Source organism: Trematomus bernacchii, unplaced genomic scaffold (assembly GCF_902827165.1).
Source record: "Trematomus bernacchii unplaced genomic scaffold, fTreBer1.1, whole genome shotgun sequence".
Taxonomy (NCBI): domain Eukaryota; kingdom Metazoa; phylum Chordata; class Actinopteri; order Perciformes; family Nototheniidae; genus Trematomus; species Trematomus bernacchii.
This window is the reverse complement of record NW_022987944.1, coordinates 17,986-43,291: the sequence shown is the minus strand read 5'-3', so window position 1 is coordinate 43,291 and position 25,306 is coordinate 17,986. Positions and strand designations below refer to the sequence as shown.

Below are 25,306 nucleotides of genomic sequence, written 5' to 3'. Positions count from 1 at the left end.
TACTGATGTTTTTGAGTGTGAAAATGCTTTTTGGTTTGGTGAGTTTGTTGGTCCTGATATCTGTGTCCGCATCGCATCACAAACCTGAAGTCCAATTTCTTTTTGGTTTGATGAGTTTGATGGTCCTGACGCCTTTATCCGCATCGCATCACAAATCTGAAAGTCCGGAGTGCTCGAGTACTCTGTATAACTTGTATATGTGTTTGGTTTCCTACTAGAAGTAAACTCAGATAATTTGTTATAACTTTGATTCCGGTGTTTTCAATTCCTTTCTTAATTTAATAGAGATCCAGCCTCATCCAACGAACGGCGCGTAGCAGAGGTGTTCTGCTCCAACAGTGTTTGTGTTTTTAGGGGCTGTAGATATAATTATTTTGTAATGGTAATGTTTTATTTTATTTCAACAGTGAGCTACAAAGACAATCAGATTATGAATGAACAGTATGAAATTCATCAACATTGAAATGTTATTATCAAAATAATATTTAACTGTTATCAAAACTTTGTGCATCTGTAGAAGCTTGCTCTGTTGTCTCACTGAAATAATAACTTTTACCACGTTTTTTACAGACAATATTGAGAGATAAATAGTAGCAGTTCTCACTATGTGTTAAATAGCTTTGCCTTCAATACATTAAATTAGAAAGCTGACAAAGTAATATTGCTTGTTAACATCTAAATGTAACCCTTTGCATGGAAAAACCCCTCAACTTCACTGATGTGTAGGTGATCTAGTATTTAGTATTGTTTAATGGAATATATATCAGTGTATTAAAGTCAATACTTCATTTATTTAAACCAATATCTTTCTTGATTCTTTGTACAGTATGAAAAAAAGAGTCTTTGTACCTGTGCTGAAGTTCACTGCTGTGAGGAGTCCAGTTCTGTCTCTCACTCTCTGGCCCAGCCTGTCTGCATCACCTGGACACTTTAAACAAACAGATATATATGTAAAGTACCATGTGTACAAACAATATAACCTATTCTCTATTGTTGAACATGTTGGATTGTGTATTGTCCGAGTCAGGGTCCTTTTTATTTTACTGTAACTTTGGAAGTTGTGTTACCAATGCTTACTGTTTATTTGATACCAATTTGGTAATGCAATTAATAAAAACAACAAGGTTTGGGTTCGTTCTTCAGATATGACTGACGTTAACGTGTAAGCTCAATAATGAACTCCAGCTCAACCAACCATATTGTAATATCCAAGTAATCATCTTGAAATATGACATTAATAATTGTAATATACACACATCTTATTGTGAGGTTGATTTCACATACACTACTTCGACGTTAGCTTGTCTACATACTTCAGCATAGCGGATTTAAATTAACCTTAGCGATGCATACAGTTACTACCTACATAATAAAATATCTCTCTAAGTTACAAGGATGACCTTATTTTATCAACCTCAAACAGAAGCCGTTTGTTCTACAGTATTATCCCACTTAAAGCTCCCATGTCATGCTTTTCCGGTTATTACCCGTCCCCTTGTGTGTTATGAAGGTTTTTATGCATGTAAACGGTGTGCAGAGTCAAAACCCTCAAAGTACACCCTGTAGCGAGTAAAACTCTAACACAGAAAATACCTCCCCAAAACACCTCGTTGGAGATACGTCACTGCCCATTTGAGTCTTCCATTTAGTTCCGGGTACGCCATGATGTCATGCGGTACCCGGAACGAAATGGACCAATCCCGAAGAGCTATGGCCACACCCAGCGGCGCTGGCCGCACCCTCTGCCAGCCTAACATTTACTGTTGGAAGCTCTGGTTCAGTTCACAATCGATCCAGTCATGCCACTGCCAAGGACCTGTTTCCTGAAATGTGAGGAGAAATCTGAGCTGTTTGTCCTACTGACAGAAGAACCACGACGAAGTCAGTGGTTGAAATGTCTTTTTAACACTGTTCCTTCAGAGGTTCGAAGAACCGGCATTTCATGCCCAGTTTGAAGCCGGATATGCACAGCATTTGAAACTGAAGAACGATGCTATTCCTAGTTTGTTTGGACCGTTTGGAGCAGGGGAAGATTCGGGTACACAACCTGTACGTTTGCATTGTTATTTGTGTATTTATCAAACAAGACTGTTTAAATGTGTAAACTGTGTTGGACTGCTAAGCCATTGACACAGTGCTAACTGTGCTAACTAAGTTGCTAGCGTTTCCATATATCAACTCTAATATCAGCAGATGGCCTTACATACATGTATCTCATAGCAGGAGAATGTCTGCATTCACACACAAAATACCTATTGACAGTATACTCCGGGTGATTTGCCGTGCGGTCAGTCGCGAAACGTAATTACATTATAGCTGGCGTAGCGTGTATGCTACCGATCTAACCGACGGAGCTAGACCTGGGTTTGGTCGGAAAAACATTTTTGTGATGCTACGTTGCTAGCGTTTAAATATATCAACTACAATGTCAGCAGATGGCCTTACATGTTTGTCATGGCAGGAGAATGTCTGCAGTCACACACACGGAATACTCATACAGTATACTCCGGGTGATTTACCGTACATTGTGACAGTACATGTACATACTGCATGTATAGCTAACGAGGCTAGCTGTATGCTAGCGCAAAACAATGTATTCATGCAAGTTACAATGTATGACCGAACGTAGCAGAATACCCGTATAAGATTGCAATTATAAACACGTTATTGCTAGCCTAATATGAACCACTAGCTTTTGTTCATAGTAGTTTTATTACACTACATTATAGTTGCCGTTCCTCCGAGCTAGCGTTCATATCGTGTTAGCTACCAAAGTAAACAATAAAGCTAGGTTAGCATATTAGCTGGCAAGCTGTTCATTAGATAGATCCACACTCCTACCACAACTACTACTAATGAATCTAAAACAACTAAGTTTCTCTAATATTTTGTGATTTGCATTTGATTTCGTCCAGCCAGATCCTGGCGGACAATACATGACGGGGACGGGACTACCACACTGAGGCCTCGTCCTAAAAGGCACCGGCTGCGCCCAGGCAAGATGCGGGGAGGAATGGATGATATACCGTGTGTATATATGTATATTTATGTTCATTTTGTACATTTCTAAAAATAAAGTTTAATGGAAATACTTAGTAGGTCTATCCTTTCTTCCCTGAATTATTTGCTCCTATAACATATCATTCATATATAGCAAACCATGATTTGATTTCTCATCAAACAGTAGTAGTTTATTACAGGTAAAAATATCTTACTCTTTGTTATGACCGGCTCGTAGGCCACAACGGAAAGACAAGGAGACATACACGAGTTTACAAAACCACGGCACATTTATTGTGGTAAATGCAGATAGGTGGTCGAGGGGAGAGACAAGCACTGTGCAGGTGGAGGTGCTGAAGACCCCCCCGTGAAGCAGTGTACCACCAAAGAGGTAGGGCAGGAGGCAGGGACGTCAGAGAGCCAGGTGCCAGAGACAAGCACCGTGCAGGTGGAGGTGCTGAAGACCCCCCCGTGAAGCAGTGCACCATCATAGAGGTGGGGCAGGAGGAGCAGCCCCAGCGGGATGATCTGAGACAGGCTACCACCACGGAGGGGCCAGGTAATAAAATAGATAGATCGAATCGGAGGGATGAAACCCTCTTTAATGGTCACACATGCAGAGCACACAGCACACACAGTGACATTTGTTCTCTGAGATTTGCAGCTTTTATATTTATGAAAGTCAAGAGTGTTTTCCGATATCTTCCTAAAAGATTATTGTAGGTAACTTGTTGACAAGTCATGCTTCTACAATATCTCAAAACACCTAATTGCACTTCTTGCATTTTTGGGAATAATGATTGTTCCAATAGGTAAATAATAATAACAACAATAGCTTAATCTAAATAACAATTTCACCTACAACTTCATAAATATGAAAGGAAAATGGGATACTTGGGTATGTGTATATCCTTAGGTACTTGGATATAAATAAATATTAAACATTTAGAAAAATACAGTCTTTCATTCCTGAACAGACATGTGGTTACTATATGGTTATACCTTTTTCACACAAAAATGCAAAGCAACAGCAGGCTTACTATACATTTGATAAATCACAAAATAAAACTCATGTCATTTTGTTTACACACAGAAAGGGTCTTACATTGTAGCGTTGGGCAGTAGGTCGATTACATCAAAATGATTTGGCACTTGTCCATATATTGTACGAGAGGTTGATATCATTAATATTGTGGTCTACCTAAAGCAATCCCTGACCCTAGGGGTACACTTCGAAGCAACTCATGCAACAACGTCATGCAGCATATTTAAACTTTATACTCAAGAACTGCATTTAGATATGACACTGTCCCATAATGAATATGCGGGGAATAAACTTAGGTTTTTGAATCAAAGTTAAATTCATTTAACGTTACAGCACAACATGTTAATATTTATCAAACTATTCCTTACACATAAAGTATGGAGTCAATTATATAGGCAAGACAACAAAACACCTAGACTTCATAGATCAACCTCAATTAAATCGCAATAACAAAAAGATATCTGTACCTAACACCTATTGCCACCTCATGTGATGCTGCATTTGTGGGATGTATTTTGAAACTTGAGTTTAAGCTTAACTTGGTATACTGTATGTATATAGTAATATTTCTTCTTCAACCCACAGCTGTCAGGACAGGGTCCGTGAGGGACACAGTACTTGGTCCTAGACGCAAAAAGAAAAAGTCAGGTATGTTAACAGTATTAAGTATTTTGACTGATTATAAACATGTGCATGAGTTGAATTGATTGGTATTCTAATAAATCTATCGACATGTACTTTAGCAAAGTGCATGTAAACGCAGTGATTGATGCTTCTTCAGTGAGTTAATTGTGACTAATAACTATAACTGATACATTATCCAAAAATCATTATCCAAAAATCCAAAGGGCTTTAATTGTCTAATTAGACTAAAATACATACAGTCATAGTTGATAAGGTGGTGATGAGAATGCTAGGCAGTAAAGGAAGCAGCAGTGCAGTATTTTCTTTGGTCATCTCAGGCTCAGCAGTGGTATGGCCATTCAAACAAGCATCCCATTTTAGGACCGAGAGCAGCTTGGTTCCATTTCAATGATGTATACAGTAACTTTTGACCAGTGATAACAGTGTGGTTACTATTCATCGTGCAAGTCTGGTTGCTACTTAAGTGTTCATAGTTGTATTTATTTTATTTCTAATATGACTAATACTGTATGTGGAACCTGCTTTGATGTTCACAGATTGCTCCTACCACACTCGCCTAGAAACTTTCCCCATCAGGAGTGTAATAAGAGAAAGAATGAGAAAGGTTAGACAGGAATAAAAGTAATGCATAGGGTGTGCTTTATGATTTATGTGATTTCCACCACAATTGTTTGCTAAATAGCTAATATGCGTTTGGTCTTTCCGAAATTAGAGATTTGTTTTCTTCTCTTGATAGGGAAAAGCAGAAATGTTGGTGGAGTGGGAGCCCTGTCCAGTATGGTATATATCTTCCAGTTACTTGGCTTCATGTCATCTGATGTAGTCCCATGTTGGAGAACAAACACATGATATTTAACAAATGCAAAACATCCAGATCTACCACCAGTCCTCTTATATATTTCACTGCTGTTATTCTGAAGCAGCTGAAGTAGTGTAGGAACAAATGATTGTTTAACTTCATTGTTGTTAATGTATGTATTTTGGTTTGTTTTTATTGTTTGTTTGAAAATGTGTTTTCATTTCTATGTTCACTTTTTCTAAATGGTGGTGGTCGTTAATAAATGGAAAATGAAACATTTACTTATATAAATTGAGTTATAAGATGTTTGCTTCACACATGTTTTATGCTTTTCGGAAAGACGAAACCAGTACCTGTAACTAACATTATTCCATTCTGTTTTCAGTGGCAAGGAGTGGGCTCATTCCTGGCAGCCGAAGAATTCTCCGGGATAATGCATAAAAATAAAAACTGTTATTTGAACTCCAGTTTTGTTTTTGAACGTTTATTCTCTTATTTATATGCTCCATTTGAGTCATATTTAATATGTTTCTATTAGAAATAAGATGAAAACCTCCACCAAAATGCATTTGACTTTTTAGGAAATTACAGTTGAAATACTACATGATTTCATTGTCAGTGATAGGAACACCATAACCTATATTAAGCTTATTCATGTGTGAAATCTGGTACGTTGCCATCCACTGCCTTATCTAATTTGTTTAACTTCCGAAGTATAACGCTTTGGAGGTAGGCTTGCATATCATTTAATTATAGGCCTAATTAAAATGATCCTGATCTGGATCACTGTGGTTTTGCTACTACATTTGAAAGCTTTTGGGGACATATTTAAATGCTTGAGATATTAAAATGGTAGTGATTACTTTGAATTTTCTTTTTCACTTATTGAAAACCACAACTCGAGTATCAGGATGGTCTTTATCTGGAAAGCTATCCACATCTCATCCCCACGTTGTCATGGCGACCCTTTGTCACGTCACAGATACGGTACCCGAACTCAGATCTGCTGAACACGTAACATGAACGTGCCGGGCGGCGCGGTCCCGTGGGTTAGATGCGCGTTCATAATGCAGAGGGAAATAACTCTCAGAATAACGTTATTAGCACATTTTTACAACTTAAGGAACGAATGTTTTTAATAAGGGCTATACAAGTGTTCATACTGGGTAGTTTATTTAGTTTAAAAAAAATTATCCAACGATTTACAGACCACTCTTTCCCCATGTAAGTCAATGGGAAAAAGTGTTTCCGGGCCTGGCAACCAAAAGGAAGTGTAGTACCGCCGTTTGGCCAGCACGAATATTTTCATCTGAGTCCGGCGCACTTCCTGGGGGCTTGGTCCACGCACACACGCCGGAAGAACTACAAATATGTCAGCTCTGTGTACTTCGTAAGGATGACGGAGACGGAGGGAGAGTTTACATATTGTACAGAACCGTGTGACAGCCCTGGGGCTGCTGCCTGTTCCTCTCAGGGAGAGAATCCAGCAAAGAAATACAAATCAAATTCAAGTTAAAGTAATTCCCCAACAACAGCCGCCTCATACAGATGGAGCCTCTTATTTTGGACCCCAGCATACAGCTTCCTGCCGACTGCCAGCCAGTTGCCAGCCAGTTGCCTGCCAAAGACCAGTATTCAGGAATGTTAGGCCCTCCCACTATTCTCCAATTTCAGGGTTTAACCAGGAGGTGGCGCTATATATTAAATAACTAAGACTTAGTTTTTCACAATAGAAAATGCAGATATTATATAAAAAACTAAAGTTAAAATCTTGTTTTTAATGCCCCAAGAGCAATAACATCTTGTCACAAGCTTTTTGGAAGAAAAAGACTGACTCAAGAGACCTGTAGTTGACTAATTACAGGCCTCAATAAAGTTCTGCCATTGGTTGTGAAAAACAACGGTGGACATAGTGGAAAGTGAAATTGACATTGTCGAATTTAATAAAAATACAAAATAATGTATCTGTGTACGTGTTTTACTATGTGATCTGCACTTATCAAACATCTAATTAAGGCGAGACACCCCAGGTGAATAGGGTATTTTTAACTTAAAGATATCAGCTAAATATTTCTCCAGTTAATTACTTACAATAAGGCAATTGTTTTTTGTATTACAAGTTTTCTGAAATAGCATGTTTAAATATCCAAATGAACCATTATCTCATGAAATATGCGCATATTTTAACACATTTCAGGAACCGAAATCTGAACTTTGGATAAAGCCAGGATCAAAATGATTGTTTCATTTTGTAGTCATATTAGTATCTAAGGCTTTTACAGAAGGGATTTTGGATATCTCTTTGTATCACTCCATAAATCAGAAAATACTGTCAACAGCCCTAAAATATCAATTTTCACCATGTTTTTAGGTATAAAATGTTATATAATTCAGGCTATGAATTATATATGACCAAACCCTTCTGTAAAAGCCTTCATAATATTGATAGGAATATAACTGGAAGGTTTGGTGTATGTAACTGCTGAGTGATTCTACAATTTAGGGTACATTCCATGTCCATTGATGTCCATTGATGATAATTATAATTATTCTAACTATTTTCTTCAAAAATATCATATTTTGCCTATTATTGGAAAGCATGTTATAATATCACACAAACATTATGTGCATCCTATGCTTTATTTAGCTTGAAATGTGTCATGATGTTCTTAAATTGTCAGTTTTTGCTATGTCCGTTTTTCAGTTGAGGGTGTCTTGGATTCAAAATAATGAATAAAAACCATTAAAGTAAATTTAAAAAATGATTCATTTATTTCAAAAGTCTAAATACTAAAGAATAATAACATATTTTTAATTGATTTCCCCCTTTAAATAATTGAAATATCTTAATATATGAATGTCCGCAAAAGTTCTGTCAACTATGTTACTAACAGAACTTCCCCCTTTAACTCAAAAATTGTTTGTCCCAATACCATGTCACCAGCATCACATGATGCCATGTTCCTCTTTGGCAGACATTTTGAACACACTGTGGTGATTGTCCTCTACATTTTTACAATATTTTATGTATAATAGCACATGGTCAATTAATATACTCATTGACAATCAACAATGTTACGTACATTGTTATGGTTTACAATTGTTTAATGATTTTAATTCAATTATATGTGCAAATGTGATGTTAACCTGTTCAAGAAAATGACATGTGGTCATCCAGGCAAGGCCTACCATTGAAATGATGGGTCAAAATAGGGAAATTGTCAACTAGGTTACCTGTCAACTGAGTTACCCAGTACTGTAATAACTGTAGTAACTTAGTTGACAGGTAACCTAGTTGACAATTTGTACGACATGTAGACGTCATTACACATCATTATCAATGGAATTTTGCACTTCTGCCTTGAAATTAACATAGTGCTGATGGTTAATAATGTGTCCAGTCAACTATGTTATTTGCGTCAAATGTTTGACTTTCATTGTCAACTATGTTGCACCTCATTTTTTCAAATTTAAAATATCTAAAATAGTGCTTCTGATATCCTTTATAGTATAATGTATATCTACACAGGTTGGAGTTTTACATGACATCTCTTAAAACTATCAAAATGACCTGTATGGTAGTTTTATAATACAAAATATCCCTAAACTTAATGACAGTGCTGAACATATCACATGAAAAAACAAAACTTTAATACAATTATTTTTTAAACTTTAAAAAATCTTTGGATATATGGTAGAATAGACTCAAGAGCCTTTCAAATTTGATTTTACTTGAAGTGCAGGACTTAATCAAATGATTGTAATGACATCAAGTTTGTCCGTAACATAGTTGACAAACTGAGTAGTGAAAACATCCTTTCCCTTAAAATAAAAAAATATATAAAAATGTTTAAGCTTTGCAACTAGTGGATATGTTACACTGAGGAATATACTAACTTGAACCACTGATTGTTCTATCTATACATTTTATTTGGCATTAGTAAATAATTATGCACATTTACAGATATTTTACATGATATGAGTGATAACACGTGTTATAAGGGCTATTTCGCACAATAGGTGTGCCTTGAGATTTTTACTTGTCCTTTGGTGTGCCTTGGGCACAAAAAGTTTGGGAACCACTGCTGTAGAGAAATGTAAACGTTCACCATCCCCCACCCGCCTACTGTATGTTGCTTTTTGACATGTAAATGGATAACTACCCCCCTCTGAGTGAATACCTGTTGTACCTGTCCGGGGCTAAGCCCATAGGACGATGCTCTGATGTCATCACCCTCGCACATTGGTCATATGTTTACAAAAAACGATGTTAACACTTTCTCGTTCTTAATATATGCTATATTTAGGGTCGATATGTGTTGAATTTACTTTAAAATAGCAGATCACTGTGATTCACTTCTCCGCGGCTCCTCCGTGCAGAGAGGCCCCCCCCCCGTTGACAATTCACGAGCGTCTAACTCTCTCCCCCCTGTGAAGAGATATCACAGGGGGGGGTTGGGACACACACATTCCGATGGCCAATTCGTTTTAAACAAAGAGTGGGGTGGGGGCTGGTGAACGGTATGGTCAATGTTTGTAAACACTGTGACATTTTGACTTTATTTGATCATTTCAGTTAAAAACTAACGTTCATATTTCATATTACTGTTTTGCCTGGCTGGACCTGTAATTTACAGGAAAGGAGTGCACGCTACTAAAGAGACACGCTACCATGGAAACCAAACAATGGTGTTGCTGTATTGAAGTCCGAGTGGAAACAGTCATATTTGGAGCGTTATGTTAGAATGAAACAGCGAGGTCGTGACTCACAAAAAAAAAGTGTTACTTCACTAACTGTAAGCTTGTCACTCAGAGTAACCTACAGTTAACTTAACTGTTGGAAAAGAAAGATCAGAGTTAGGAGTGTGAACACACAGCTGAGAGCTGCCGTTTCATTCTGACTGTTTAAAAAAACGGTAACAACGGACTATTTTTCTTAGCGGATGCATGTAAATTTAAATCAATACATAGAACTATGTTTTAAATCAATAAAAATATTTTCTAAATCCATAAAAGCATTTTAATTAATATTGGGAGTCATGTCGTTACTTTGTTGAGAATGTGGCCATGTAATAAGCGGGATAATTTGCAGCGACTTGGTCATTATGGGGAAAAATAACACCCAGGGATCAAGATCCCTCCGCGACGCGGAGGGATCAGTAATTTTTAGTGAATTACTGAGTTTAGGCACGTTAATAACATTTTAATGAAGTTGAATACAGTATATTCATATTTGTCAGTGATTTCATGTCAATTCGGCGAACATAAACGATTAAATTAGGATTAAAAATCGAGAGCCGGCTGCTGTTTGTTACGGTAACCCAACTAGGACACTTGACACAGTGGCTTTTGGCAAAGCACACAAAGAAAACAAAAAAAACCGAGAGAGATGAGTTATTGTTATTACAACGTGACTTCACTATTATTTAACAACTATTTTTATTGGGTTCTTTTATTTGGGGTTAAGTACATTGTCAGAATAAGTGAGAAATGGATTTAACTTCTGTTAGACAGCTATCATACTGAATAAATATTTATGCAAAAATGTATGGCATTAATAATGTATATCTAATTACATTTAAAAATGTATGGCATTAATAATGTATATCTAATTACATTAACTGTGAATGTCTTTCATTTTATTTAAAATGAAATAAAATTACATAAAACATTTTCCATAAAAAAGTTGATTCAAGAACAAATCAGTACTTTTCTTATATGACTATTATTGCTAAATTTGAAAGGTCTTTACCAGCTTTGGAATTATATATATATATATATATATATATATATAGCACCTTCTGCCATCCCATCTCTACTGACATATGGATCTTAACAAAGATCCGCTATACATTAGTACCAGATATACTGTACACGGACATTTTAGTGAACCAGACCAGCTGTTTCCGCCGGGTCTTCGCTTCCCGGGCATCACGTTGTTTACAAGTGTGTTCAGATGCTAAATGACAAGTGCAAGTGACAATTGTTGTCGTCTTCTCTGTGAACGTTTTTTTCTCCGTTATTTTGCCATTTTCAGATTTAAATTTCGAGCGGAAAGCTAACCAGGAAGTAATAATTACTTAAGCGGAGAACGGAGAAAGTAAACGTTACAGCAGGCATAACAACAGCCGGTGTTTATTTTATTATAATATTCAAGAACAAATCAGTACTTTTCTTATATGACTATTATTGCTAAATTTGAAAGGTCTTTACCAGCTTTGGAATTATATATATATATATATATATAGCACCTTCTGCCATCCCATCTCTATATATAATATCTATCCGTGACATATGGATCTTAACAAAGATCCGCTATACATTAGTACCAGATATACTGTACACGGACATTTTAGTGAACCAGACCAGCTGTTTCCGCCGGGTCTTCGCTTCCCGGGCATCACGTTGTTTACAAGTGTGTTCAGATGCTAAATAAAAGTTTAGCTTGTACTTTTGATACCCCGCCTCTCGGCACCACAACATCCAGTTTACTGTATTTCACATGAGCGATGTCGAACATTGAAAAGTCCTTATAAAATCTCTGTTATTAGATCAGTACTTTTCTTATATGACTATTATTGACTTGAACACTGAGAATGTATTTATTAACTTCAGACATTTGAAATATTTGAAATCAGATGAAAACAAACTGTAACGGACCCTGCCGTGTTATCTATGATTACTATGCCTTACTGTACATTCATAATTTCAGCCGGAGGTAGGTGGTAGGCGTTGCGGAGGAGCAGATTGCGAGTGAGGTGCCTGTTCTAAACGAACTATTCCAGCTGTTATAAAGCATTAAATAAAAAGTAAGCAAGGAATACAGAATGTTTCGTTACGTAACTTTGTTGAGAATGTGGCCATGTACATGTAATACATGGGATCATTTGCAGCGACTTGGTCATTGTGGGGAAAAATAACACCCATCCTGATCGTTTCAATGAAGTTGAATACAGAATATTCATATTTGTCAGTGATTTCATGTCAATTCGGCGAACATAAACATCAATGATGATGATTAAATTAGGATTAAAAATCGGGAGAGCCGGCTCGTTCGTTTTTTCCGACTAAACAACATCAATTATTTAGAAGTTGATTTCACATGACTCCAGTGTGGAACCCCACTGCACCCCCTGGTGGATCAATGATCCATTGCAGCTGGCTTCACAATAATTAAATGTATTTATCATGGGGGCGGTATCAAGTCTGACTGGGGGCCGGCCGGCCATCACGGAACGTGCATGAACCGATCACGACCCTCGCACTTTAAACTGTCCAAAATAAGACGCTTCATCTGTATATGACCTCATATGACCTCATTTCATGCTGGACAGCTGCGAGGTGATCAGGGGGTCTTTTATGGCAGCACGACTGTAGCGCATGCACACTTGTAAAAAAGAAAGTAAAAGAAAAATAGTTTCTTTTTTTAATATGAAATAACAGTCCATTCTAAGCACAGTAGCCTACAGTGTGTAGCATAGCTATGCTTTTAACCCTCCTGTTGTGTTTGGTTCAAATTTGACCGATTTACTACTTTCATCAATCATAACTTTTTTGTTTTACATTCGATTGCATTAAGGCATAATGATATCCTCCACAGTAGACATTTGAACATATTCAATTGCTGATCACCACTTTCATTGAACTTTGGATTATTTAGTCAACTTTGAAACACCCATGGTGTTCCCGCCATAAAGACAAGGAATTAGTAACCATCCGGATCAGATCAAACACACACACACACCAATTTGAAACATTTCCCGCTCTTATGTGCCCATCCCCCCGGCACACCCAATACATGTTCAGTGTCTATTCTTTGTATATTTACTGCAGTTGTTCATGTATACCAGTAGTCTGATACAATATTTACAGTTCGAAAGGGTGTTAAATTACATTTGGTGATGATTAACGGTTTTTGTGTTAATGTAATAGCAGTTAAAACAGGACCGGTCAAATTTGACCGCGAACACCAAAGTAAGGGGGGGGAAACAAAGACAATAGGAGGGTTTTAATGAAACCATTGCTTATGACAGTGATGATATTTTAAATCAAAAAACATATTCCCTAAAATGTGGAAGCTCTGGGTGCCATACAAATGAATAGTTGATATTTTTTTAGGGCCACAACTTTGGCACTAGAGCACCTAGTGTTATCAAACGCATTTCAATGGTGAAACTATCCAAAGATATTCCATATGACAATATTTTCCACTACGATGAAAGGCGTGTAAGCCAACAAACCTTATTCTGGTTCCATCATGGGTAACCCCACCCATCCTCTCCACCTGCAGCTGGACAGACAGATAACCCCACCCCACCCCTCTCCACCTGGACAGACAGGAGCTCCTTCTCCAACAGACTGCTGCAGCTCCGCTGTCACAGGAACCGATACAGGAAAACATTCCTGCCCACTGCAATAACTCTGTACAACAAATCACCTCTGGCTGGAAGAGAACTCTCTGCTCCATAGCTTCTCTCTTCACAGTACATTTGACATATTCAGTGTAATATTTAATATTCCATCTGTCACATACTTATGTAAATATAATACCTTGCTTTATATCTTGTTATTGCTCATTTGTAAATTCAACATGTATATTTTCTTCTTTATTTCTTGTCTTTTTATTGTATAATGCCATGTGTTTTAATGCTGCTGCAACGCAAAGATTTCCCAAATTGGGATCAATAAAGTTCTATCTTATCTTAAACTAACAACCAGTGTTCCAGATGAGGATCATCTCTTTACAAAAATATTCAAGTGCTAACTCATATTGTTACTTCTAAATGAATTTATTTCCAAACGCATTATAATGCAGTGTGATGTAAACAACAAAAAGTACCACAGAAGTATGCTTAATTTATATTTATTCATCAAACAACCACATCAATAACATTGTTTTTAAAACAATAAAATGGTCCTCTCTGGCAATGATTTACTTATGTGTTTCACCACAATACAAGTAAAAGGCCACCATAAGGGTGTATGTTGACTCTAGAGCGTTGGGGTTAGTCTAACATGAAAAGCATGGACAACAGAACATAAAATCAAGTTATGCAAAAGGTTATAACATACAGTATTAAGAAATCATACAACACAACAATTTTTTTAGGATTTAACTATGTATATTAAACATATACATTCTATGTGTAAATCAAATATAACAATTTATAACAATGTATTATTTGGTTTTGAGAACAACAATGAGGTAATTCACCAAATAAACTATTTGTTGTTTATCTCAATGTCCCTAATTATACATCCTAAAAGACTGTGCATTGTACATGTTGATTGAAGTACTTCAATCAATCAGGTTAATAGCTGGAGATCAAAAAGGAAATATAACTGACAAAGCAATAAAAGCAAGTAACGCAAAAGAAACAAAAATGAACAATTAGAGCAAAGCTGTTATTGGCCTGCAGTGTAACAGGTGCAGTCATATAAAGTTAATGACAGGTAAATCCTATAAGAGATCGAAAATAATAATGCATAGGCATCCCGTTCTGGGAAAAAAGGGAAAGACCTCCTGCTCTTGGACAATGATGTGCTCACTAAGTTGTTTGGTAACCAGCAAGATATACTTGGACATGTGTGTTTCAAAAAGGATCAAAAGTGAATGGTTCATTGCTCAGGATGCATTCCAGGGACGCTGAGCATTTTGTTCAATAACATTTAAGTTGTGTACAAGTGAAATGTTTGGCCTGATGCTGTGGCATAGGGAAAGGTCATATGGTCAACATATTCAAGGGTGATCTTCCATTGAGGAGTATGAATACAATCTCTAAATATAAAGTCAGTAAAGTATTTACATTTCTGATAGCACATCAAGTCTTGGCGGATATTCGTGCTTGAGAGCAGCAGCAATCTGGGGAAATACAGAGAAACAAAAAAGAGGGGCAGATCAGAACCCAAATTTGAGGTTTTTGAATACACAATGTATGTTTAGCATTAATGAATACAAAAGTAACAGCAACATGTCTAGGTTGAGGCTAAATCAACAAAGATACTGTACATTAATTCCTAAGTAAATTACCTAAATTATGTTTCCTTCTTCATCCTCACTGGTGTCTGGACTGCTTAGGCCACTTTGACTTTCCTCTTCATGTTGAAGGAAAGAAGCATCAGGACCTAAAGCAGTCTTGTACTGCTGCAGTACCACCTGCAACCTCTCCGACGCCTCAGCATGCTTCCTTCTTAGGGTGCACCCAAGTCCTACATTCCCCTTGTCTACATCTGAAAATACACAAAATATTGTTATATGGACATACTATAAAGTAAGATTGCTTCACGAGGCCAGAGCACTTCAATGGAGTATATTCTCTCCCATGTACATAAAGATGATTGTCACTGTCAAGGGACTTCATTATGTAAAATGGCCGGGTCAAATGGGCAAAGGCCATTATACTCCATCCAATTTCTGTGACCAAGAATGATTTGGGCTGACTTTTTTCCTTTAAAACTCATACTTTACAAGGTAGGTTAAGTTTTGCTTTCAACTTACCTTCCTCAGCCACCTTATTTTTTAGAGCAACTGCCATGTTCTGCAACCATGTGCAATGCTGCGCCATCTCCAACAATAGGATGCCTTTCTCCTCTTGCAGTCTCCGTGTAAGCATCACTTGATCCAGTATCTTTTTCTTGGCTGTAAAGTTAGCTAAAATCCAATCACAGTTATGTATACATGAGTCACATTTTCATTATAGCATAACAATATGTTTAAAACTCCAAACATGTAATTCAGTAGGTTGAATCTGCAACCTAAAACATTATATTGTTATACCATTCTGTCTGTAATGGGATTGCTTCCGCTGCCTCACACTTAGGTAAAGCCCCTCAATGCTTTGCTGCAGTGCTGTTTGAAGGATGTCTTCAGAAGTACCCGATGTTTCTGATGTTCCTGTAGAAATAATAGTGGCAGTAAAATGTACTGTTACACAACACGTAACGGTTTTGAGAAACAAAGTTGTGTAACACCTTTGAACACAAATTGATGGTACAACTATGGAAACTGGAACATATCAGAGATAAACATGGACACATAGTTGGCTTGCTATTGCTTGAAGATTATGTCCCCGTCTACTGAAATCCAGTGAGGGTCCCATTACGTGGCATGCAAAATCAGCCTTATATCATTGGCTGCTCTTTAGGATCAAATCTGTAAATTCAAACAGTCATGGACAATGATATGTAGCTGGTGTTATCTCGTCGTGCTTACCAGATGCCCATTCCTTCACGTCGACACCATGTCATCTGAGACACAATGTAGCTCCGTCTTGAGTTCCTCAAGACTTGCAGTCTCTTCCAGGAGCCTCTTACTAGTCTGATAAACAGTAGACGATGGACATTTATCAAGATTAAAACTTGCTATGATTAACAACAAGCCATGTGCAAATGACAAAGGACACAACACCTTTAATAGGAGGCTCACCTTCACATATCTTGTGGAAAGTGCCTGATGAAGGGAGTCACCTTTTTTCCTGTTCCATCCCATAGCATGCACTGTGAGCATGTCCAGTCGTGCTTTTGAAAGCAATAATGAGGTTATGATGTGTCATCTAAAAAAGTATGCAATAATAGGGCAAAACCTTCCACTCACCTGCTTTGGACATGTATTTGGTTGTCAGGGCACAACGGGACAGGTAGCTGTTGACCTGCTCCACCTCTTCCCCGGCGGTCATCCCTGCTCCCTCCTGGTTCTTCCCACTCCATATAATCTGATGGTAAAAGGTTGCTGGAATTGTTGTGCAAAGAGGCTACATACTACTATACTAAACCGTATATCTTAGATATTTACTACTTCAGTATTATAAATATAAAAAATATAAATGTACGTGATACAAAAATATTTCACATACCTCGCATTTGGTAGCATGGGCTCGAGCATGCATTACACTGAGGAATGGCTTCATGGTGGTCAGCTCCTGGAGAGCAGGAAGGACACTTGCAGCTTTCTCCATGTACGGCCAGTACTTGCAAGCCACATCCATGGCGAAGAACTTGGCTTTGGCTGGCACGAGTTCCTTTTGAAGATACAGGGGGTAGGCGAATATCTCCCCCCTGTACATATTTAAGGCCTTCAAAAGAAACCCATGGCGACATACAGCCACCTCCATCCCTTCTTCATCCAGCTTAGAAGCCCTCCTTGACGTCTCCCTCGCTGCTGTCCACTGGGAGTCCCCACATGTGCCTCTTCCCTGGGTCTAAGACATGCATTACATCATGACAAATCAGTTAAAAGCAATGGAATCACAATCTACACCATTTGTTCTAATTATCTGATTTTGGAGTAGATGGTAAGGAGAAGTAGCTGAATTTGAAGAAAGTCTAGGTCAGATATACATGGCTATTTTTGTGATATACCTATAAGGTAAAATGACGAATAAAAACTTGCATTTTTCAGTGATCTCTGTATTTTGTCGACAAATGCAGCCACCGCGCTGTCTTCTGCTACAAAGAGCCCATTAAAAAAGGCGCTGCCATCAGAACTAAGGAAAAAAAGATTAGCAAATATATCCATGAAATATAAACAGTAATCAAAAAAGTTAAATAACAACATTGTAAAAACAGCACCTTCCACTTCGCCGAAAGCGATAGAGCTTCCTGTTTCCATCGGCAGAAACAGCCAACATCTCCGGCGTGCAGGCAGGGCAGATGAAAGGAGCACCACAGCAGAGCTGGTCTTCCTCATACGAGGCATAGGAGAACTCCAGAAAGCTGCGCTGCAGTGCATCTCCGTTGACAGGTCCAGACTGGAAGATAATTACATAATTGCTGTGATTTTGTCTATTTACGGAAATGTTATAATGTATAATATGGTAACGAATATTTATACTTACTCTTCCTCCACACTTTGTGCGATGCTCCAGCAGCTTTGCAAAGGCCTGTCTGGAGAATCCCGGAGAGATGACCTTGAGCTCTTCAAAGGAGCTCATGAGGTCCAAGGTGTAAAGTGTGGAAATACTGACCGAAGCTGGCCAGTATCCACTCTTAAGGAGGACTTTCAAGTCGGGGGTCCACTGCTGCTGGCAAGTTTGACAGACATATAGTGGCAGATGCAAGTCATAACGCCCTTGGAACAAGTAAATAAACATAATTAAGACACATTTTACAACAGGTCCATCTACAAATAGTCAAAGATTAACAGATATTACATGAAGGTTTTACTCCAATTGGAAGCACAATGCCTCAGCCCACAACAGTAAAAATATAACAACAATTCAATAGAAATCCAAATATATATATATATATTTGTTTACCATTGATGGTAATTAAAATCACTGGTTTGCCTGGTACCACAGTGAAGTTTTTGCCTTTACAGGAGCAGTTGGGTGCCTTCACAGTTGGCAATATGCAAGCTGTCAAAAAAAAAAAAAAAAGCACTAATTACCATTATCTGCTGGCCGAAGAGACATGTGAACATCAAAATGCAAGTTTGAGAGAGCATACCTTGGTCATGGGTGTCATATCCACCTTCCACTCTAACAACACACGTTGTTGGACTAATTGGTTTAAAAAACCCATTAATTAAACTGTCCCTGTTGTGGAGTGGCTGTTTCTTGTGATGAAGTACATCACAGTCTCCACAGAACCACTCCTCGGGGAGACACTCTCTACACCTTGGGAGGAAATACAAAATGATTATAATATCCTAGAATTACTTTCATTTTCATGTGGGTTTTCTCTAGGTATCCAGTTTTCTAACATCCCAAAAGTCATGCATGCTAGCTGAAATAGCAGAGCACTGAGCATTAATACTGAAAAATTACAATTAGGTAAAGTAATTTAAATAAAGGTAAATGTTATCTCACCTAATAACAGCCGGCTCGTGGCAGAGGCCACACAGGGGATGACCAACAGCCTCTTTTTCTAGAAGGCATTGTAGGTGGTGTGGTCTCGCTTCTTTCCAGCGCTCTGAGGCTTTCTGCTGCCGAAAAGACCAGGATGAGGCAGAGCTTCTTTGAGGCTCAGGAGGAGGACATGAGGAAAGAATGTCAGAGAGTCTCTCCATATTCTTTTCTGTGAACAGAATGGGAAACTTTAACTGTAAATGACTATATTTAAGATGAACACTAAAAATCAAGGATCATTTCTTTGCTCAGTATGGAACTGGCCAATATCTTTACTGAATTATTCCTCGTTCGAGTCCTGAACTGTCAGTTGTGTATAAGGTTATTTTCTCTCACTAACACAATTTATTTAAAAATTGATTTTAGTTTTAAACTTAAAGCCATTTTTGTGATTTACCAAATTCATGTTGTGCTGAAGGTTCAGTACGCAGAACCTCCACACTGGATGACTGGAAGCCCTCAGTCGGGGGGGATGTGACTGTAAAACATCACACAGAGGGTTAACAACAGATAACTGATGATTTGTATTATCTACCTATTGTTTAAAAGCTTGTGAAATTAAATAAAGCATAGTTCTTATGACACCACAGTGGGAATGTCTCCGACTGGAGTGTCACTATGCGTTTATATATTGGAATTATTGTAGACCCTCAACAAGCAATTACTGTGTTTTAATTAGATTTTCCAACCATTTACTTAGTAAATTCATAAAAATGTAAAATAATTGGGATTTCAACCTGTAGCTGAGCCTTGGCGTCGCCCTCCACGCCTCCCTCTCGGCTTGCCACGTCCTACACAGCCCCTTTTAGGGGACTGTAAAGTGTCTCCTACAGAGCGTGCCCGTTTCCTCTCCTCAGCTGCTTTCTGTGACCAAGTAACAACTCATGTAAGGTTGATGTTGCTGATAAACTGATACCATATGACAGTGGACAAATAAAAGGAAATTCATTCACTTGAAGAACATTTTTGCTTCAAGTTTTTCCTACCATATCCAACTAATGAAGTAAAACAAGTTGAACAAGCTTTATTTAGTAAGCCTCTGCCCCCCATGTTGTAATGATGAACTGTTTTGCAAAGGCCCTATACATTGATCCAAAATCCAGTTACTCTTGGCCTGTTCAGCATTTTTTGGATAAGAGATAGTGCCACATTCAAGTAGGAAATGAATGAGATCATATGGATTAAAACACCAACCTTAGCTTCAGCTAGCATGTGTTCATGCTTCAGCTCAAGAGCCATGCGTTTCCCTTCTTTGGATGTGGGATTATTGGGGTCTGGGTTGTGTTTTGTTGCCATTGCAACACAGCCAGCCAGCCAGCCAGCCAGCCAGACAGACAGACAGACACAACAGATATGCAAACAAACAGCTGCTGTATGAGACAGACAGAGATAGTGAGACAGATTGTAAGATTGAGATAGATAGATGAAGAAATAGATAATGAATGATAGAAAAAGATAGAGACAATAACTATAAGAAAGCTAGGTAGATAGACAGAGAGATAGGTTGAGTTTGGCTCTTAAAAGTGCCGTTGGTTTTATGATGGTGTAGATCAGTGTATGGGTTTGTGGTGTGGGTACAGGAGCTGCAGGAGAGAACAGAAAAAGTGAATTATGTAGTGAAACTAGCTTTTTTAAATGCACATTGTGACGGTTTAACTACTTTAGACAGACTGAGTGAGTTCATGTACGTGTTTCCTGTTTCAGACGCGGAACAAGCACATGGACTATGCCCCTCCCCCAAAACATATGTTAAATGTCCACTCGGCAGCGTTAGTACTGTCATGTGTAAAACAAAAGCGATTAAGATAACGTATAACTCACACTTTAACACCGAAGTATGTAGCCGTAATTAAGACAAATATTTTCCACACACCACTTATGAGCTGATATAAATGTAGCTAAACTAGATTAAGTTTATGTTGAACGTGAGCTAGCTAGCTAGGCGCCCGCAAGAATAATTTCACATTAATGTTGCTTTGCTGATAATGGCGAAAGCATTTCTCAGACTTAGAACAGTTCATTATGTATGATGAACTATGCGAGAAAAGGCTTAAAAAAAAGCCCCAATTATTAAATCATGCATCAGACTTTAGTGACACAACTTACTTTGTCAGAGGATGGATAGCAATGCCGGACCGGTGGTGGTGCTCTGAATTATGTCATTTCCTGTACCGATTATACAATAAAATATTAATACATTTCCTATATTTTGACACAATAACTATTTAATAACCTAAGTAGCCTACAGACAAAAACAAAAAAGTATATATTGCCTTATAAAATGCAGAAAAGTGTAAACACCAAGCATGATAATAATAAAATAAAAGACTAATGATATCTTAAACCTTAATAAATAAAATGGAAAATTAACCGACAACAAGAATTTAACATAAATAAAACAAGGATTAAAACAAGGATAAGTTTGACTCAATGTTGTGTAAAGTACCCGTTATGGTTAAAAAAAATAAACATTAGAAAATAATACAGCTTCCGGCTTCCCGAGACACGAAGAGGAGACACGAACAATTCTTCCACTTAAAATGCATTACTTTGAAAATCGTGCTTTCTGACACGAAAGAAACGTGTGCATAAACACCATATCCCTACGTGCATTGCGGCTAAAACATCCAATCACCGCTGAGGATTATTGAAAAGTCCTAAATCTGTTTCTGGTATTGTTTCGGACTTTATTTTGAAATTCAGTTCCTGACAGACGTAAAAAAAGCCCGAGATTATCTAATTAAACCAATAAATAAAAACAAGGATAATTGTGTGTTATTGTTGAGTAAATAACAGTGTGTTATTTTAAAAAAAATAACAAATTAGAAGGAAAAAAAGATTTTAAAAATACAGATTTCAGTATCCTGAGGCTCTGAGCCCCATTTTATTTCCTCACAGACGGCAACAAAAGTCCGAAATGATACGATTTTAAATAAAAGCAATAATCGTGGCTTGATATTGAGTAAGAACATGTTTTTATGAACCACACAGCTTCCGGTCTTCCACGACCAGACCGAGAAAAAGACGTGTTGACTTTATTTTGAAATTCAGTTCCTGACGGACGTCAAAATAGCCCGAGATTATCGAATTAAATCAATAAATAAAAACAAGGATAATTGTGTGTTATTGTTGAGTAAATAACAGTGTGTTATTTTGAAAAGAATAACAAATTAGAAGGAAAAAAAGATTTTAAAAATACAGATTTCAGTATCCTGAGGCTCTGAGCCCCATTTCTTTTCCTCACAGACGGCAACAAAAGTCCGAAATGATACGATTTTAAATAAAAGCAATAATCGTGGCTTGATATTGAGTAAGAACATGTTTTTATGAACCACACAGCTTCCGGTCTTCCACGACCAGACCGAGAAAAAGACGTGTTGCAGGCACGAAACACATTACCAATAGAAATACATTGCTTTTAAAATCGTTCTGTGTGACACGAAAATAAGGGGATAATCGTGGTGGTGCACACGAACCAATAGATTAAATAACGTGACTATAACACGAAATGCCGTGAGACTGGGTTGTGTGATCAGCTGTTTTAGCGCAGGGCTGCTGTTAATGTCGGTCTGTACAGCAGCCCTGCGCTAAAACAGCTGATCACAACGTTCACCTGTCTGTGCACACGGAGACCGACTCTGTCGTCCGGTGATCTAACCGCCTTCTGGAAAAGGTTCACAGGTACGTCGGTACGCAAATGCGCTTTGTGACACAAGTTACGGTACGCATTTCAGATTGTTGCCGCGCATGCGTACCTGCGTACCAGTTATGTGCACCCCTGACTATATTATTCAAATATAGCATGATAGGTCCACTTTAATGTAGCCTTTGTTTCTGCTAAAAGAGGTTTCGACTAGCTGGGTCCAGGGGTGGCCAACCCGCGGCTCGAGAGCCAGTTTCATGCGGCTCTTTAGTTCATATTGAATGTTATATGTGTGAGTGTGGGGGAGAGACACGGACTCCTGACAGTTAAACCTGATATTTAGTAGGTCTGTTAAGTATTGAATGCTGATAATTCTGACGTAATTTGGCCGGTTGTTTGGGCTCGGATAAAATCGCTCCGTTACTTTCGTCCCGGCTCTCCCTACGTGTGTATGTGTGGTGTCAGGTGTCAGTATGAGAGGATGACAGCGCCGTCTAATTTTGATCAGGAGCCCGACGCGAAGCGGAGGGATCTAGATCTGCATGAAGGGTGTTATTTTCCCATTATCCCGCTTATTACATGGCCACTGAAGTAAAAAGATATGATTCTACACTGTATTTTAGTGAACATGTATTGTTTGAACTGTTTTAGGTAATCACAAACGGGTTTTGATAATCACTTAGAAAAAGAATGTTACAGATGCAGCGTCTTATTTTGGACAGTTTAAAGTGCGAGGGTCGTGATCGGTTCATGCACGTTCCGTGATGGCCGGCCGGCCCCCAGTCAGACTTGATACCGCCCCCATGATAAATACATTTAATTATTGTGAAGCCAGCTGCAATGGATCATTGATCCACCAGGGGGTGCAGTGGAGTTCCACACTGGAGTCATGTGAAATCAACTTCTAAATAATAGATGTTGTTTAGTCGGAAAAAACGAACGAGCCGGCTCTCCCGATTTTTAATCCTAATTTAATCATCATCATTGATGTTTATGTTCGCCGAATTGACATGAAATCACTGACAAATATGAATATTCTGTATTCAACTTCATTGAAACGATCAGGATGGGTGTTATTTTTCCCCACAATGACCAAGTCGCTGCAAATGATCCCATGTATTACATGTACATGGCCACATTCTCAACAAAGTTACGTAACGAAACATTCTGTATTCCTTGCTTACTTTTTATTTAATGCTTTATAACAGCTGGAATAGTTCGTTTAGAACAGGCACCTCACTCGCAATCTGCTCCTCCGCAACGCCTACCACCTACCTCCGGCTGAAATTATGAATGTACAGTAAGGCATAGTAATCATAGATAACACGGCAGGGTCCGTTACAGTTTGTTTTCATCTGATTTCAAATATTTCAAATGTCTGAAGTTAATAAATACATTCTCAGTGTTCAAGTCAATAATAGTCATATAAGAAAAGTACTGATCTAATAACAGAGATTTTATAAGGACTTTTCAATGTTCGACATCGCTCATGTGAAATACAGTAAACTGGATGTTGTGGTGCCGAGAGGCGGGGTATCAAAAGTACAAGCTAAACTTTTATTTAGCATCTGAACACACTTGTAAACAACGTGATGCCCGGGAAGCGAAGATCCGGCGGAAACAGCTGGTCTGGTTCACTAAAATGTCCGTGTACAGTATATCTGGTACTAATGTATAGCGGATCTTTGTTAAGATCCATATGTCACGGATAGAACTATATATTGAGCTTTAAAACAAATGATATATATTATAATAAAATAAACACCGGCTGTTGTTATGCCTGCTGTAACGTTTACTTTCTCCGTTCTCCGCTTAAGTAATTATTACTTCCTGGTTAGCTTTCCGCTCGAAATTTAAATCTGAAAATGGCAAAAATAACGGAGAAAAAAACGTTCACAGAGAAGACGACAACAATTGTCACTTGCACTTGTCATTTAGCATCTGAACACACTTGTAAACAACGTGATGCCCGGGAAGCGAAGACCCGGCGGAAACAGCTGGTCTGGTTCACTAAAATGTCCGTGTACAGTATATCTGGTACTAATGTATAGCGGATCTTTGTTAAGATCCATATGTCACGGATAGAACTATATATTGAGCTTTAAAACAAATGATATATATTATAATAAAATAAACACCGGCTGTTGTTATGCCTGCTGTAACGTTTACTTTCTCCGTTCTCCGCTTAAGTAATTATTACTTCCTGGTTAGCTTTCCGCTCGAAATTTAAATCTGAAAATGGCAAAATAACGGAGAAAAAAACGTTCACAGAGAAGACGACAACAATTGTCACTTGCACTTGTCATTTAGCATCTGAACACACTTGTAAA

General features: G+C 38.0%; 1 protein-coding gene across 2 annotated transcripts; it reads right to left on the bottom strand.

Moving 5' to 3' along the window:
- Window positions 1-15,536: 15,536 nt before the first annotated feature.
- On the bottom strand, window positions 15,537-20,935 carry LOC117470805. Of its 2 annotated transcripts, none has more exons than XM_034115679.1 (16): window positions 20,528-20,935; window positions 20,071-20,197; window positions 19,731-19,811; window positions 19,295-19,502; window positions 18,933-19,102; window positions 18,743-18,841; window positions 18,323-18,555; window positions 18,057-18,235; window positions 17,878-17,971; window positions 17,342-17,686; window positions 17,083-17,200; window positions 16,915-17,006; window positions 16,702-16,806; window positions 16,267-16,383; window positions 15,988-16,140; window positions 15,537-15,719 (listed from the first exon to the last, which is right to left on the bottom strand). In XM_034115679.1, exons 1-13 carry the CDS (start codon window positions 20,627-20,629, stop codon window positions 16,717-16,719), a joined length of 1,938 nt encoding a protein of 645 aa, XP_033971570.1. In that variant the 5' UTR covers window positions 20,630-20,935; the 3' UTR covers window positions 15,537-15,719; window positions 15,988-16,140; window positions 16,267-16,383; window positions 16,702-16,716. The 2 variants fall into 2 exon arrangements, with proteins under 2 accessions (XP_033971570.1, XP_033971571.1); XM_034115680.1 differs by having other exon boundaries at window positions 15,988-16,128.
- Window positions 20,936-25,306: the final 4,371 nt, after the last annotated feature.